An 18,769-nucleotide genomic window follows, 5' to 3' on the forward strand; every position below is an offset into this window, starting at 1 on the left:
CACTGAGATGTCCCAAACTGTATACTGTATTGGTCCAAGCATTGTGCTTGGTAATGAACAAGAAGTACTGTCTCTTGAAGTCTCTGGCATGATTGGAAGAGGGATCGAACTTTCCAGGGGGACACAACTATATCGATCCATTACACCATCCCAGAGAAGAGTGTCAGATTAATTACACACCTCCATGATATAGCTGAAACATTGATGACTAAGAGATTTATCATAGATTCCAAACTGAGTGCCCTTGGAATGAAGCATTGGTGAGAAATAATTACTTTGTGCAGAATTTGGATTGTCTTTGAAAGTTCATATTTTTCTAAATTCAGAGGACTTTGACTGCATTCGATGCTGGAATATAAAGCTAAATTTTATGATTCTTCCTTCCTCGTTGTTGGTCCTACTTACAGTGACATGCAAAGCCATAAGATGAATGTTAAAATGATTGGGAAATGAAGAGCTGAATATTGGTCAATGAGTAACAGTAGATATATGCTGAGGATAAATGATCAAATAACTATTCAGGGGTTTTCATGTTGTGAGATTTAGATTTTATGTACTTCTTTAAATTAAAGGATATCTATATTACCAAATCCATTTGCAGTTGTTGATGTTGTAAGGTACTGCTTTTCACATTACAGAATACAAATGTACTGCTTCATGTTTCAAAGACTGAGACAAAGCACTGTAAAAGATAAATAATAGCCATTATTCTAATGTCTGTTGAAATGATTTTTTTGTTTTTATTTTATAATATTACAATGCTTGATTTAATGCATCAAAAGATTAATATTTTAGTTGATATGAGATCACATTTGGATGAGAACTAAAATTTAATTTACCCTTATCTTTTGTTCAGCATAATCAGAGACCATATAATAGATGAATATTATATGGTCTCTGGTAAATTAAATTATTTTCTTTAACATGGAATTCTTTTTTATCTTTTCTTGAACTTACATGTGTGCAAAATGCTTTATTTATTTTCCTATTGTGGAAGTAAAGGCATACATGAAGCAAATGTATTGTTGACAGTTGACACAGAAGATGCCACTGGTCATATTTCGAACTGTTCTGCAGCTCATGTTGTACTGGAGGTTTATGTAAAAATACTAGATTTTAGGAGAAAACAATTAGTTCCACCAGCTTTTCACTTGCCTTGAACCATCAGCTTAGTGTCCGTTACTGATGCTGAGAATACTGTGCATGTTTCAGGTGAAGGTTGGGGACAAGGAAGTTGATGTGATGAAAGGATTTTATCTCTACATCACCACAAAGCTTCCCAATCCATCATACACTCCTGAAGTAAGTAATTGTTACAAATATAGTGTTGTGTTGAAATACAGGTGGAACAAGAACCTATTTTTTTTAGTCATACATTTTACACATGACAAGAAGATGTTTTTTCTCATACCATTATCTAGCAAGTGAATATCAATGTTTTAATTGTAATGTACAAGATGACTAAAGGTAAAGAATAAAGGTACCCAGCAACCTGTTCTTGACGACGGAGTCAGTTGGTTTATCAAATGATCATATTGTAATGGTGTGGATCATTGTTCGTAACATCAGGCGCTGGATTATCTGGGACAGACTCAATTATTTGCAGGCTGCTGTCACAATGCTGCAGTGAACAAAACACATCACTTGCAGTGATGTATGTTATTTACAGTACATTATATATTGGTACTAATTTGTTTGTCTGATGTTGCAGGTGAGTGCAAAAAACCTCCATCATTGACTTCACTGTCACCATGAAGGGTCTGGAAGACCAGCTCCTGGGCAGAGTTATCCTCACTGAGAAGAGTGTAAGAACACTCATAGAAATGTCTTATGCTGCTGGTATTTAAACACTCTTGAAAATGTTTAGGTGTGCCCTTTAGAATCCAAATTGTACCAATTAGAAGTATAATTTTGATCTATCATCAGATTTTGTAAAAGATAATATGTACTTGTTGCCTTCCTTTTCATTGATAATGATAATCTTCTTAGTATCCTATTCATTTCTGAATCCCAAAATTCATTTTGTGCATTAAGTGTATTCACATGTTTATACCCTACTGTATATAAGAAGTGTAGCATTAGTTAAAAACAAATATCTCTAAGTGTGCTCTTGACAAACATGGAACAAGTTTAACTGTGTTTGTCACAATTCAACACCGTAGAATCTTAATCTGTCATAATTTAGAAAAAATGCAGAGAAATATGTGCACTTGCAATAAAGAGTGTGTGTATCAATTTTAAAGATGTCATGGTACTGAATCTGCCTACTGACGTCCTATTTATGGAGCTTGTGATGCCTGCAGAGGACATAGTTGTGAAGCTGATGATGCCTATAAATAGTGTTGTAATGGAGCTTGTGATGCCTGCAGCTAACATAGTCGTGAAGCTGATGATGGCTTCAGGAAACTTCGAAAGTGATGTAATGGTACCTTACAATAAGCCCTGAACTTGGTTCTCTCAGTTGACTTTAGAGTTTTCATGTGGTCTTTGAGCTTATCATGCCTACAGATCGCATGCTCGTTGATGCTTACAGGTAACATAGACTTTGAAATTGAAAAAAATTCAAATAACATAGTCATGGAGTCAATGGATCCTCCCTTGACTGATATCTTAGCAGACCCTAAAGATGATACGTCGTGAGATATATGCATTGGCTAGAGATAATGTAATTAGAGAATATATATTCCCTTTACAAAGAGTAATCAGGCAAAATAGTGATCCTATTTTGACCATTTATATTGTTTTTTACCACTGTGGTGTTACCTGTTTCTGCTACAGGAACTGGAAGCTGAGCGAGCACAACTCTTGGTTGATGTGACGGCGAACAAACGTAAGATGCAGGAACTGGAGGATAATCTACTGTTCAAGTTAACAAGCACAAAGGTAGCTTTACTTAGTATGCTTAAAACTCAATAAGTAACAAAACAGATATTCCAACTTGTTCTATTGTACCTTGTCTCACATCCTACATGTACAAAAGGACCAGCACACTGGTAGCTGACAACATCCTTTACTTAGTGCTCTGTAAATTCATCTCCCATCCATCATGTACAAAAGGACCAGCACTCAGGTAGCAGACAACATTCTTTACTTAGTGCTCTGTAAGGTCACCTCCCATTCTACATGTACAAGAGGTCCAGGACTCAGGTAGCTGACAACATCCTTTACTTAGTGCTCTGTAAGGTCACCTCCCATTCTACATGTACATGAGGACCAGCACTCAGGTAGCTGACAACATCCTTTACTTAGTGTTCTGTAAGGTCACCTCCCATTCTACATGTACAAGAGGACCAGCACTCAGGTAGCTGACAACATCCTTTACTTAGTGTTCTGTAAGGTCACCTCCCATTCTACATGTACAAGAGGACCAGCACTCAGGTAGCTGACAAACATCCTTTACTTGCTGGTAAAAGTCACTTGCAGTTGCAAGAGGTAAGAAATAAAAAAACCATGTGGCCGAGAGAAATTACAATTTTCACTATTAAATGAAATATTACCAGCTTTAAACTTATGTGAATGAATAAGAGATAGAATGTGCATTGAACCATGAAGGAAACAGGAGCTGGTTAATTAATAAAGTAAATATTTACCGAAGTTTTAGGCACACGCATGGCTTGACTTGCATTCACGGGGAAAACGTGCTTGGATTAGAGTGACCTCCCTTGCCCTACAGATTTTCTACACATACCCAGTGAGGCGAACGTAAAATCACCGAAAACACGATTTGGCGCTTACAAGCTTGATGAGCGGATGCTTTAACCATTAGGCTACCCCATCGCCTGACGAGTTTAAGTCTTTCAGTGGTGCTTATTAATAAGTTGTATCCTACTGGGCTCTCTAGTAGATTATTAGTCTGTCATACAAGTTCTTATAAATGAGTTGTATCCTACAGGGCTTTCTGGTAGATGACAAATCTCTTATATAGGTGTTTCTAAATGAGTTGTGTCCTACTGACTCTCTAGTAGATTATGGGTCTCTCATACAAGTGCTTATGAATGAGTTGCATCCTTCAGGGCTCTCTGGTAGATGATGAGTCTCTCATAGAAGTGCTGTCAGTCACAAAGATCACTGCTGCTGAGGTCAGTGAAAAGCTGACAGTGGCCGCCGAGACGGAAATCAAGATCAATGAAGCTAGAGAAGAATTCAGGCCAGGTTTGCTTATCAATTTCATTTCTTCACCAGCTTCTCCTGCAGTCGAACTGTGATAATATATTTGTGAAGGAATGGAAGTCTCATAGTCTTAGTGATGCCTTTTACATTAGACAAACTGACTTGGCACTAGCTATCATGTGCAAAGTTGTATACTGTCCAAAAAGAGACGCTGACAGAAACCAAAGAGCCATGTGCACCTGTTTTTACAAAATATGATTTTGTATCCAAACCCATGTTCATTTCTTTATGAACAAATAGAACAGTGGGTGACAGTCTGAGCATGGTGTGACATAAAACACATGCAAAATCAGGTCACTTATTCAGCAGCCCATGTATATTGTAAGTGCCAATATGGCAGGGGTGGAAATAACCCATTGCCCGACGTCCGAGTCCAGTGTTTTTTTCTGTCGGGCAAGCACATTTGTATATCACACTGTACCGGTGTCCAGTTGACTTTCCAATGTTTATTATGTTGTTTATTTAAAAAATCAGCAAGAAAACGGTTGGTATAGTGGGAAAATAATCAGGGCAAGTGACTTTACATGTGCCACTGTACCGGAGTACACTAGCAATTTTAAACTTATTTCCACCCCTGTATGGGAAAATCAGGCTTACTGTGTTAGTGACAGCTTGGATCCTATCATATGGTGCAGAATGGTAAATAGCTGGTATTTTCCCAAGTGCAGTGTTAAACAAAAAAACAAAGCATTTATGAGGAATCAAATATTAACTGCAGCATCTCACAGATGTTTGGTAAAAATGTTCTCCTTCCCATCAGAAGCAGATTTAAAAATAATTGAGTGATGACATTTTAGATCTGATGGAGCACCTTTAGAATACAGCACCACAACTTCTCGTGAGGACGATCTCTGCCATAGGTCACGTGTCATTAAGACAAGCAACCACTTATTATGCATTTTCCGCTGTAAAATGTCCTGTGACAGTTGTATCAATGTTTTTTGAATAAAAAGATTGTACAATAAATAAACTCTTTTACTTATTATACGGACCCTACCTCACGGAGTTACCTCCCTTAGCGCATGCGCACCAACTGGGTAGGCTCCTAGACCCGTATCATCATTCCTTCTGCTGTCACGCCCTGAACAGACGCTCGTTGTGATTACCTTTCATGAGCCGCACAGTGAACTGTATTTTAAGATGTCTGAGACACCACCTGTATGTTTGGTTTTTATTTGTCTAAAACAATAACAGTAAAGCCTTTACAGTGGTTGTTTCATAATTGTGACTTTGTATTATTTTATCAAACACGCGAAACTTTCCGTGGTTTACGCAAGTTTGCTCTGCCATGGCGGGAAGTTTAGCGCGTGCGCGTGGTCGTAATATTGCGTTTTAAAACCAACTATTACTTTTCCGTGGTAACCTTCACATTATTTTTCAATGTTTTCTACGTGTTTCTCTGCTTCTGGCCACAAGTTAACTAACATGTTTACGTGTTTGTTTCAGGCTTTACCTGTTGTTCGGTCTGTGGGGAAGTATTCCCCGGCTGACAGTCACTCTAACGCGTGGCCTGTCTGGAGAAGACGGGCCATGTGGCTGATACATGTTCAATTTGTCTGGCCTTTTTCCCGGGCACAGAAGAGGCGGTCGACACCCTGTTTTACCGCTGAGATGCGAGGCGGGGAGGGGACCTGACGCAGGTTCCCCGCCAAAATCTAAACGGCGCCCAAAAGGAAAAAAATCCCGCGGCTCCTTCCCCTCTCCTACCACTTCGAGTGGTTTTGACATGTCTCTAATGGAGTCGATGTTTCAGAAGCAGATGGACTCAATGAAGTCCTTCGCTCGAGTCGGTTGGAGGTCTCCGCCAGGAGTTCCTCGCTCCACTCGGACGGGGGCGGAGAGTCCGGGGTGGGATCGCCCGGGCTCGGCTAGATCCTCAGCCTTGAGGCGTCTGTCGATCCGTTGCCTCTGGCTTCGGGTCGGGACGCTTCGGCTGCCCGAGAGGGAGGTGCTCCCAGTCCCCTCGAGCTTGGCGCTTTGGGCCGTTGAGTATTCCTGGTATTCCGGTCCCTGCGCACACCGCGCCCATGAGAGCCGGAGGCACCAGTTCTGCCTGGCCTGCCTCCTGCGCCTCGGGACCGGGGTCCACGACGCCGGCTGGCGCTGGCGTGGAGCAGTCGGTCTGTTCCTCCCTTCCTGTGGTGCCCAGCGCTTAGGCAGTCCACCGGGTCGGGGTTAGGGTCCTCTTACGGAGGGAGACCCAGCCTCTGACTTCGGGCTCGACGCCGAGGCAATGGAGCTTCGGGAGGTCGAGGAGCATGACGGCAGCTTCGCTTTTGCTTCCGCCTTATGCGGAGGTCCGCAGAGAATTGCCGAGGGCCTACCCCAGGTCAGCGGTGCCTGCTGGTTGCGCGGTGGACTTCGGACTGAGTTCCGCTTGCCTGGTGAGGCGTTTGCCCCTAGGCAACCCTCACAGACGCAGCTCCGCATTCTGCCATCGTTGGTCGCTGGACGTGGGTCGATCCCTCTTGTCTGGTACCCGAGTCAGGTTTGACTTACCTGAACTCGTATTGGCGCTACCAGCTTGGGGAGGATTCTGTTCGTATCGTTCCGATCGTGGACGAGTGTGTTTTCACTTCCATTAAGCCTCTGGGGAGGCTCGGCTTCCTCGGGCAGCTCCGGCCGCTGCTCGGCAAGGGCGCCTCCACCTTTTGCCCTCGCTGAAATCCCCTCATGCACGCTGCACGGACCTACGAGGAGGTCTACCGAACTTAGCGATGCAGCAGGTGCGGGTGGTGGTCCATGAGGCCTCCACTCTCCTCGATACAGAGGTCGGCCCTGGAGGCGGAGGGGCATGCTGGCGACGGTCGCCGCGATGTCGTCGGCTAATCCGTCAGCTGTCGGAAGTTCAGGCTCACCTCGCGACTCTTCTTGCGGTCTGCTGCGTCGACGGTGATGTCGCGCGAGTCATGGGGATGCGCAGGCTGTGGCTGTCGACGTCTAGGTACTCGGGCAGCAACACAGCAGACCTTGCTGGCTCTCCCTTTCTCGCCTGGGGCGACCCTCTTTCCCGGGCACAGCAGGTCATACCGGGAGGCTGCCGCTGCAGCTACCTCCTTCAAGGATTCTAAGGCCTTGTTGGAGCACCCGCTGGGTGTCTCGCAGCTCCGTGCCACCTTCCTCCGCCGGGTGCAGCCTACACCCGAAGTCTGCCGGCTGGCTTCGCCGCTTGGTAGGGGTAGGCGGAGGAGTAGGTCCGCCAAGGGTGGGGGCAAGGAGCAGTCCTCGACTAGCTCCCAGCCTTTTCAGCGGGCGCTGGGAGGTCTGCCCGACCTCCGTTAACCCAACAGGCTGCCGCTCAAGCCGTGTGTCACACCCAGTCAGCTCCGCTACTAGGGTCCACGACGCAGCGACTCCTACCCCATATCAGTGGGAGGTCGCTTCTCTATTCCTGCCGGAATGGGAGAAGGCTACCAACAACGCTTAGGTGCTGGCCACGGTCAGCATAGGCCATCTCCCACTGTGGAAGCGTGGTCCGCCCGACTTCACCGGCATACGACGCACTCCGGTGCCGTCATGCCAAGCCAGGGCGGACATATTGCGCCGCAGTTCAGGCTCTGCTGGACAAGTCCGCGAATCGGCGATTCCACCGGGAGAGGAACAGGCGGGATTTTACTCCACGCATTTTCCTCGTCCCGAAGAAAGAGCGGCGGGTTCCGTCCGATTCTCAACCTCAAGGGGTTGAATCGCATGCTCAGTACCATCCTTCAAGATGGAGACACTGGGCGCCGGTGATCTCATCTGTTCAGCCCGGCGATTGGCTCCGCCAATCGACCTAAAAGGATCGCGTGATCTGCATGTACCCATACATCCCTCGTTCAAGCAGTACCTCGGTTCTCTTCACGACGGGATGTATTACAATTCAGGGTGCTCCCCTTCGGCATATCGACTGCCCTAAGGGTGTTCACCAAGCTCATGTTAGTCCCAGCTACCCTAGCTCGCCAAGCAAGGAAGGCGTTGTTACCCTTACCTAGGCGACTGGTTGCTCGAGCACTAACACAGCCAGCGAAGTCAAGATGCTACTCACACAGTGATAGACATTCTAACTTCGACTGGGGTGGATCATCAACCTCAAGAAATCCGACCTGGTACCCACCCAGGACTTGGTTTTCTTGGGCTGTAGCGATTCAAGCGAACAAGGATCTCGTTTCGCCCAGTAAGCCCGACCGGGTCACCAGAGTTCGGAGATGGTATCTTCATTCCTCTCCCAGCCCCAGGCACCAGCACGGACTTGGCTCCGTCTACTGGACCATATGGCGGCGACGATCTCTGTAGTGTGGCGGGCTGCTGAGGATCGTCCCATACAGCAAGCTTTGGCTGGGCTGTGGACTCACACCGCAGGAGGATCTGAGCGCAGTCTCACAGTCCCCCGAAGTGGTTGACACCTCACCTTCAGTGGGTGGGACAAATGTCGGGAATCTCACCAGGGGTTCCCCTTGGAAATCCCGGCGCCAGCTCTCACAGTTCAGACAGATGCGTCCCTCACGGGCTGGGGGGCGTTCTGGGCAGTCTGTCGGCTTCGGACTCTGGTCCGAAGCGGCTCACTCTTCACATCAGCGTGTTGGAGCTGAGAGCTGTATGCGGTTGAGGTCGAAGGCCAGAGAAAGCATGTCCGTGGCCAGGTAGTCCGTCTTCAGTTAGACAACCAGGCGGCCATGTCGCACATCCTGAAGCAGGAGCCGCGGTGTCCCCAGCGCCCTCCGGGAAGCGTGGGACTTTCTCCTCTGGAGCGACCAGTCACGATTGTCAGGTACTCCCTGTTTATCTCCCCGGGCTGGAGAGAACGTCGCAGCAGATGCGCGCCTCTCGGCCGGATCCTGGCCCCGCGACGAAAGTGGATGCTCGACAGGCAGATATTCACAGTAATCTCCCAGTTGTCGCGGGTCGATTCGAGGTGGATCTGTTTCTGCGTCCCGGGCGCACGACAGACACCCGATGTTCTGCTCTCGGATACCGGACCAGAGGGCTGTTGGCTGCGACGCCTTTCCTGCTGGATTGGACGGGCAAAGTGCTCTGCAACGCTCCCCGCCGTTACCACTCATTCCCCGTGTCCTTTCACAGCTGTCCACCCAGCCAGCTCGGCTACTTGTGCTTACTGGCACCGCTTTGGGCCGTCACAGAGCTGGTTTCCGGTAATTCTCGGGTTTCTGGCTCAGCCTCCTGTTCTATTACCTTTGCGTACCGGACATTCTCACTCCAGAGCGGAGCCCCCACCCAAATCCCACGGATTCAGTGGGTGGCTTGGCCTCTGTCAGGTCTAACCCTCGAGGAGGCACGCTGGAATTCCTGCAGCAGTTGCAGACACAATTCTGGCTTCGGTAGGGATTCGACAAACGTTCAGTATGAGGATAGGTGGTCCCGCTTATGCTGGCTGCTGGTGTTCAGATAGGGGCATTGCAGATCCCTTTTCCGCGGATTTAGTCCGGTATTGGAGTTTTTGCAAGCTCGTTTGGAAGAAGGCCTGGCGGCTTCGACCATTAAATGTGGCTACCTCACCGCTATTTCCACTTTTCACACCCCTGTCGATGGTGCTCTTTCTGGGGGCAGCACCCTCTCGCATAGCTTTTAGCTGGCTGAACGGATTCGACCTGCTCTCAGGCTGAACCAGTCCACCTCTGGGATTTGTCGATCGCGGCTTTCGATTGGCTGTCCGTCCCACTTTCACACCTATCGGCTATTTCCATTCAGTTGTTGACCTGGAAAGCTGTGTTTCTGGTGGCGGTAACATCTGGTCGAAGAGTCGGCGATATACATGCTATATGCGTCCGACCCGGGCGCTGACTGTGTTTCACACGGATCGTGTCAGCATTCACCTCCCAGATACTTACCGACCCGAAGGTCGATCACGCTTCCATGTGACAGCTCCTATCGAACTTCCTACTCTTACCCAGCCTTCCACATCGGGACCACTCCTACGAAGCACTCACCGCTGGATGTCCGTAAGACGCCAAAGTCTATATCAAACGAACGCAGGGGATCGTCACGGGTACCCAGCTGTTCTGTTGTTACGGATGGCGGAAGGCTGGTCTGCCAGCCGCAGCAAGCAAACTTTGTCGCTGGCTTGTTATAATATTTGTGCCGCTTATCAGGCTAAGGGCAAGCCTCCCCTGAGGGGTTGAAGGCTCACTCGGTCAGGGCAGTAGCCGCATCAAAAGCTTTTGCAGCGCACTCCCCATTGAAGAGATCTGCTCTGCCGCTATTTGGAGCCGCCAAGCACTTTTATACGCCATTATCAGCTCGATACACATTCACGCAATCGATGCGAAGCTTTGGTCGCACGTTTCCAGTGGACAGTGTCCTGCCACCCTGACCAAGTGAGTCTTGGTTTATTGGTTTGTGTTGACGCCCTGTACAATGATTCCATTATTGACATGTCTGCTACTGAGCACTCAGAGAACCTGTACCCCCTTCGATTCTCTAAGGAGTTACGAGCATCGCTCGTGAGTGGTATTTTGTTTTCCCCACGGTGCTCTCACGAAGAAGCCACTTAGTGGGTCGGATTTCACTGACATTCAGCACTCACGTGCAATGTCTCATTATGCTAGAGGTCGTCTTTGAGCACAAATCCTCCCTGTCAGTTCCCCTCCCATAATGCCTCTCGAAGCTGCAAACTGGGTCGAAAGTGACAGGTGAGTGTTATGGCGTCTGTTCAATTTTTTTTCCATGATAATGATCGCTATATTTTGTGTGTGCTTGGACAGAATTCCCTCCTCCCTGGCCTCCGGTCTTTGGGAGTCTGTGTTTATGCATAATATGTACCCCAAGGACGATCATCTCTGAAAAGAGCGACCTTTCAAAGGATTGTTAGCTTGACAGCTAACCGACTGAGCTACGCCCACACTGTTGCACAATGTGCAATTTATCAAGTCATTCCTGTGACGTCACGGAAATGAACGGAAAGAGTCGAATAGGTCACGGACAATTACGAAGGTTACGGGTAGACTTGGTGTCTCGTGATTTTAATCTACGGACACCTGCCGAATGGACCCGATGCCATTTGGCACACTCGTCCCATTCCGTAATCTACAAGATAACATGTGGCGTGGAATGAGCCGATATGCCTCAAACTGAAAAGGGTTGTTGACGTCAGGCGTCACACGTAGATTTCACGGTGCATGCATGAATGACGCGCTTTTATATAAATCGGTGATTTTGTGACAGAAAAGTGATGTAGGGAACAGTGTAAGGATAATGTGGATCGCACTAAGGAACGAGGGAGACATGAGCATGTGTAGTGACGGCACGAGGGTTAGTTAGCCTTCGAATCATTACTGAACAAATGTTGCGCGTGAAAGAGGCTTCAGTGCAAATTCCAGGCCAATTTCCATTAGCCCAAAATTCTACATTAAACCATTTCATAGTGTACTTTTGACGTGTTTGGTTTCCTGCTTTTGTGTGAAAAAAAGTATTAAAATGCAAAAGGAAAAACAACAAATGGTATTTACGTATTACACCGGACATGTACCTATTATATTGGATTAGGTCCTTAACCCTAACCCTAACCCTAACCCTAAACCTAAACCCTAAACCCTCAGCCCTAACCCTAACCCTAACCCTAACCCTAATCCCTTGAAATTATCCTAATAAATAGAATGCATTGACTGAACACGCAGTATTAAAATGCAAAAGGAAAAACAACAAATGGTACTCACATTACACCGGACATGTACCTAACCCTAAACCCTGAACCCTAAACCCTAGCCCTAACCCTAACCCCTTGATTAATCCAAATAAATAGAATGCATTGACCGAGCCGGCACAAACATGACTGACGTGTCCAGTGAAATGCATTATTACTGCTTCGAAAATAAAATACTAATAAAAAACTTTCTATGTAATGGTGCAAATTACTGAATGACAAAAATATATATGTAAATTTAAAAAATGCAAAATACAATAATACACAAAACATAACACCTCAGCACCCCGTAATACAAGTAAAATATGAGTGTATTAGTGAAAAAAGAAAAATATTTCAAACTGGTGCTTGCAAAACATTGAGCATCCGCTGGTATACAACTACTGGAAACTCTCAACATTGTTGGGCTTATGCAATGACATAGCTCGTAGAGATGAAACACCAGTGAGCGGAGCTTATACGCACTCGCTGAGCCAGACAACCGTGTTGCCATGCAGGCGTCATAGGGCATTGTTTCGAGAACGTGCTTTCGAACAAAATCACATTACATTACGTAAAAGGGTATTATGACGTATTTTTAAAGTTTGTGTTGCTATATTCTAAAGGTAGGCCGATCTCATCATCTAATGTTTCTGATCGGTCATGTATAGTTGCAGTTGCCATGCATAGATGTTTTTGATTGTTTCAGTGGCGAACAGGGGAAGTAACCTGTACTTCCTGATTTGTGACATGAGTATCATCAACTGCATGTATCAGATCTCCCTCAACCAGTTCCTGGGCATCTTTGACATTTCCATGGCCAGGTCAGTTACAGTTGTTGTTTATCAGCCATTATTCCACCACGTAATAGCAACTGCATGTTCTAGTTTCCTCTCAATCAGTTCTTGGGCATCTTTGATGTTTCAGTGAAGAGGCCAGTAATAATAAAGCACCCAAGCATCATGACATATAATAGCCTTTCCAAACTTTTACATATCACAGCTCTCTTGTTTCATCCTTTCAGATCTGAGAAGAGTCCTGTTCCTTCTAAGAGAATCCACACTATCATTGATTACTTGACGTTTGAAGCCTTTCGTTACACATGCCGTGGGTTGTATGAGGAACACAAATTCCTGTTCACCTTGTTGATGACCCTGAAGATAGATATACAGCATGGCAAAGTGAGAAATGAGGAGTTTCAGACATTCATCAAAGGTAAGCCATACCTGCCTTTGATGTAAAACCACATTTACAGGGTATTTATTTACCATCCTAGTCCATTGCAATTTCACTTTTCTGTCATGATTGAAACTAACCAGTCACCAGTACTGAACTTGCCATGTTGTTGCCAGTACACAAAAAAACTCAGTGTTGTAACTAGAAGAAATCCCTCCCCTGTACATCCCCAACCCTGCCCCTCTATAGCCGGACAGAATTGAAGTCATATAACTTCAGTTAAGTTTCTTGTATGGTCATTTGTAGAAGGCAGTGATTTTAGTGTAATTTCATCAGAACTCAGTTCCAGAAGAGGTATTGTAGTTCGTTGCTGATTTCATGCTCTTGAGTGAGTTAGTGAGTTGGGTTTTACGCTGCTTTTAGCAATATTCCAGCAATATCAAGGTGTGGGACACCAGAAATGGGTTTCACACATTGTAGACATGTGGGGAATCGAACCCGGGTCTTCAGCGTGACCATTAGGCTACCCCACCACCCCTCATGAAAGGTTACTGACAAAAGGGTGTGGTAGTTGGGTTCCATCACATTATGGCTACTGATAAAGGATGGGGTAAATTGAGTCTACCTACAGAAAAATGGACAACTGCGGTTATCATCTATCCTCTGTCCAGATATTCGTGAACAAGGTCTAATGAGAGATGTTATTTTTTATGCAGTATTTTTCCGTATATTCTTTACTTTCACAATAGTCACAAGATGTCAACTTTCCCCTCGATAATATGTTGTCATATGACACAAGCAATGTCATGATTTATTGAATGTTTTGAAATTTAGGGACTTGAAAATATTAACCTTACTGAAAGTATACATGTAAAATTCCTAACAATTCTTTGTTATTTAACACCAAATTTCAAGGCTTGCAGCAAAGAATACTGATATAAAAAGTAAAACAAAACACTCTCAAATACCTATTTTTGTGTAGTTTCTGTTTCATTCAATTTGAGGTAATTATGAAAGTAATCATGCCAGTCACAACTTACTTAATCACCGATAGTGCACAGTACCATGTGTCAATGTGATTGCGTGTTCCAGTTTGTCATCAGGGAAAATTACACATAACAACATTGATTACTGCGTCTAATAAATGCTAACTGTAACAGGATTTTTTTAAATTTGTCACCTATTACATATCATTATGTGGACAGAAAGTCTTCTGAACTGAAGTTTACCTCACTTGATGTAAGACCAATCCCTGTTTGTTTACAGCGATTACTGTTCTAAAAGTTGTAATTGATTGTTGAAAGGTGGGGCTGCTCTTAATCTAAATGCTGTTCAGCCCAAGCCCTGCAAGTGGATATCTGACATGACATGGCTAAACCTGGTGCAGCTAAGTTCCCTACAGCAGTTCTCTGAGATTCTTAATCAGGTGCGTCTAATTACTAAATCTGTCACAACATGGGGGTGTTATTAGAACATGCATGTATTCACTTTTCATGCACAAATGGGCACCAGACAGAAGAGTAGCTAAGCAATGGGAACAATTTGTGTATATACTGAAGATGCACAAAGATGTATTATTGTGAAGAGACAATCATGCAATCAAGGAACATTTTACCAGATAATTTGAAATATAGTTTGTTGTTTGGCACCAATGATCATATTATCTTTTGCCAATTTTTTGTTTGCCACAATTGGATTATAGTGTTCACATAATAAAATCAATAATAAACTACTATGCCACTTATATATAGAACAGAATGATAGACAGACAGAAGTCATGACTCCCCTGTCATTCACTCCAGGCAGTAGGGTCAGTGGACCAGGAGCTCTGTCACAGTATTCAACCCATTTGATACAGGGTATATCTCTGTCAAATCTATTTTAGAGACACAGGTACATTAGTGGTCCCTAGCAACAAATGCTGTGTGAACATGATAGATCAGGTGATCAGGTTCAATGACTTTGGTGATATACCCAGACAGCATGGATCGTTGCTCATAATATTAATGATTACTTTGTATGGTCAAGATTACTTACAGGCTACCGTCATTTAGCTGGAGTTGTTGGACTATGTGTGTTAAACAACAAACGAACTAATTATTATTTTTCCAGGTTCCAAGGAATGAAAAAGGCTGGAAGTCTTGGTTTGACTCTGACACTCCTGAGGAAGAGCAGATGCCTGATGGCTACAGCTCCTCACTAGATGCCTTCCGTAAACTGATGCTCATAAGGTATGTTCCACATATATTGACATCTTGTAACTTGCAGGCCAATAGTGGCATGCACATTATTAATCATTCAACATTCAAACATTCAAATCCTGTTTAAATAAAACATGGAGATCCTGCCTTTGAGACATCTGGACCACATCTGTGGAATAATTTACCACCGGAACTCCGATCAACAAATGAACTAAGCTCTTTTCAATCATTTCTGAAAACCCCTTTGTTCAGCAAAGCCTACAAGTACTAATCAGTGCCAATGACTCAACAAGCTATTGAACAGCCCTTTATCGCAGGATATCTACACTAAATAAGTGTATAATTTTAATTGATTGACTAGACTCTTACGTTACGAAAACATGGTAATAACATGTGTTTAGGTAGGTTGTAAAGCACCAGGGTACTTTGGGCTATCATGGTAGTTAACGTATTATCAAATGTATGGTGTCTTGTTAACTTAACAGACCTGTCATACAATATTGTGATTTTGTTTTTGTTACACATTTTTGACATTTGCTGGTTTGGTAAGTGAGATCCTCAGCCATATTTGACAATACGATCAACTCATTGTTATTGTTATATGTACATGGAATATATGCTTTTATCACTTCCTGTTATGAAATCTGAATCATCATTATGTAGAAGACCTAGGTTAGGTTAACAAAGTTGAGATAATCCAAACGAGGGATATTTTCTAACCAGTTTCAAATGGAAGTAGAACAGGACACATACAACTGTCAAATGAAACAAATTCATTCACCAAATTTGATTTTGGATATATCATTATAATTTTGATTCTCATGACATTGTGATTGTAGGTCGTGGTGTCCAGATCGTACCATTGCCCAAGCCAGGAAGTATGTGAGTGATTCAATGGGAGCCCGGTATGCTGAGTCTGTGATACTGAACCTAGAGGCTACGTGGGGGGAGAGCGAACCCTCCGTCCCCCTCATTTGCCTCCTATCCATGGGCTCTGATCCAACTAACCAGATCGAGTACCTGGCAAAGAAGCTGCAAGTTGGTGAGTGAAGTGTCTCCCTATCCTAACTATGTAACTGTACCTTGTAGTGATATCATGAAAACAAATTCTTCACCAGATCATGTTTATTGTAATAATCATCTAAGAAATCAGTTAAGCAACAAAGTAGAAACTTCACAAATTTGTTCTCACTAACAATGTCTACTGAAAGTGTTCAAGAGGTTGTGAAAAAGCTATTTATGGGATTACTTTTACAAGTTTTTGCTCAAAGCTTCATAAAAAAAATATAATTAGAAGTAAAGCTTTCCATATGTGTTCACTCTGTTTTAAATTTTAACCTTGTTTAGACAAGTGCACTTTACCCATATGAATATGTGGTCATTTCTCTGCCATTTTGTTTCAAAATGTACTGGTATTTGTCATATGTGTAGTTCTTGGGACCCAACACATACACATGTTGTTTTGGAATGTTTGAGCTTTGAACTGTCTTACACCTTTGCACCATGCTCTTAAATTATCACAAACTGCATTTCCTGTTACTGTAAACATATTTTACTCAGATAATACTGTAACAATGAAGCAGAATCTTCATATGCTACAGACAAAAACACCTGAATCTATTCAAGAAATCTGAAAAAGCTATTTATTGCCTACTCTGCCATTTGGTGCAGGTAATAGTAGGGTGTATTCCATATTCTTTAACCTCCTGTAATTGGCTGACCGAGGGAACTGAATTTTGGAATGCATGTTTCTCCCTATGATGTCATTGTTGTGTGGTATGTTAGATTTCAGTATATTTTGGCTTTTGAGTATCATTTCAGGGATTAACTTTTGTTCATTGTCTGTGCTTATTTAAAGTGCTTACTATGGATCTTGTGCAACAAAGCCATGACACAATATAAGCAAAGTCTTGAGTCTTGAAGCTTATATGTAAAAGAAGAAAAGGTGTTATTTTGGGAACATGGGAGGGGTCACTCTGTATTTTATCATGTATATTAAGCCAAAGCATAAAGCTTAATAACATGCAGGAAGCTATGTCATCATTGTAATTCTTGGGAAAGACAGACAGAGCCATGTAGATCACAGTGGTCAACCCTGGACTATTTTTGAGGAGAGTCCAGAAGACTCATGAAAAAATGTGCCAGGGTAAATACCTTAATATAGAAAATACTTCCACGCTGTTTTTAGAAAATTGTCTCAGGTTTGTTTAGTGATAACATTTGAGATAATTTTGGTTCGGACCATATATTTTGTTAAATTTCAGATTTCCGTGCCATTTCAATGGGACAGGGTCAAGAGGTTCATGCCAGGAAGCTTGTCAATCAATTCATGCAGAATGTACGTTAAAGATCTCTGTCTGAGTTATCTTTACATAGAGAATTCCAAAGTCAAATGTGTGAAGTGAATAAGTTCCCACAGATGATTTTGTGGAAGACTGGCCATGGATATCGCCATTGATATCAAGCTCAAGTGTTCCATCATCTGGCTCTGATAAACAAATGGACAGTATATGGGGATGTATTTTGTTTAGTTAAAAATGTCAATAAAAATTCCCAATTTGGAGTTAATAAGTTCCTTATTCATGATCTCTATATTATAAATAATAACTTGCATGGCATTGTAGAGGTAACCTGTATTTCGCTGATAACAAGACTATAATATATAGGAAGGGGTGTAAATACTTAGTCTTATGGTATTGCATTGAATGCAAAATGAGAAATTTAAGAACATCCAAAGTTGGACCATGTTTTTGCAGTTTGCCTGCCAGAGCAGCTAGTTTTGAATCCTGTATAAAATCATGGAATTGTTATGTAATCATTCTAGCCACACGCATTCAGAATAGTTTTCCCCGACAAATAACCTACCATGTTCTTGTTGTGTTTAGGGTGGCTGGGCATTGCTTCAGAACTGTCACTTGGGATTGGGCTTTATGGAGGAACTGATTGACATCTTGGCTGAGGCAACTCAGATGCATGAGCAGTTCCGTGTGTGGATTACAACTGAAGTACACCCTCACTTCCCAATCAGTTTGTTGCAGGTAATGTTATATTACACAAATATACTGATATTGAAATCTGTCCACGGTTGGTAACTAATTGAGCACCAACTGTAGCTTCATTGAAATTAATTGTACCTTGGGCAGATTTGTCCGGCTAAGGACACCTTTAACTGTAGGCAAAGTTGTTCTAGCCAGGGCTACCTTCAAGACCATGCAAAACTGTTCTTTCTTAGGACATCTTTAGTACTTGGCAAACATGTTCCAGCTTAGGATACCTTCAACACTGGGCATTCTTTTTCATAGAGATCGTTTTTGGGGTACATATATGCATTTTCTGCGCTGAAAATATCCTGTGACAGTTGCATCAATGTTTTAATAAAAATATTGTACAATAAATAAAATCTTTTTTATCTATTATACGGCCCCCATCCCGTGGAGTTACCTCCCGCTACTCATGCGCAGCCAACCAGGTAAGCACCTAGGCCCATATCATCATTCCTTCTGCTGTCACTCCACTGAACGGATGTGTAGAGTTGAGCTGAATACCTTGTCTACGAAAGAGATAAAGAGAATAATGTCTGAGACACCACCACCTGTATGTATGG

The 18,769-nt window shown here is 43.7% G+C and overlaps 1 protein-coding gene across 1 annotated transcript in view; it reads left to right on the forward strand.

Annotated features, from left to right (window-relative positions):
* LOC124271198 (dynein axonemal heavy chain 8-like) overlaps positions 1–18,769 on the forward strand; it is a gene marked incomplete at its 5' end in the record, with an annotated part of 107,967 nt that overhangs the window by 69,299 nt on the left and 19,899 nt on the right. Inside the window, 11 exon segments of the mRNA XM_046706279.1 lie at positions 1,213–1,306; positions 1,717–1,805; positions 2,779–2,883; positions 4,014–4,152; positions 12,498–12,612; positions 12,813–13,003; positions 14,269–14,390; positions 15,077–15,195; positions 16,005–16,207; positions 17,430–17,503; positions 18,051–18,203. Of these exon segments, the coding sequence (XP_046562235.1) occupies positions 1,213–1,306; positions 1,717–1,805; positions 2,779–2,883; positions 4,014–4,152; positions 12,498–12,612; positions 12,813–13,003; positions 14,269–14,390; positions 15,077–15,195; positions 16,005–16,207; positions 17,430–17,503; positions 18,051–18,203 (1,404 nt within the window).

The sequence above is a fragment of the Haliotis rubra genome, unplaced genomic scaffold (assembly GCF_003918875.1).
Source record: "Haliotis rubra isolate DU_JTF1 unplaced genomic scaffold, ASM391887v1 Scf1584, whole genome shotgun sequence".
Lineage (NCBI taxonomy): Eukaryota > Metazoa > Mollusca > Gastropoda > Lepetellida > Haliotidae > Haliotis > Haliotis rubra.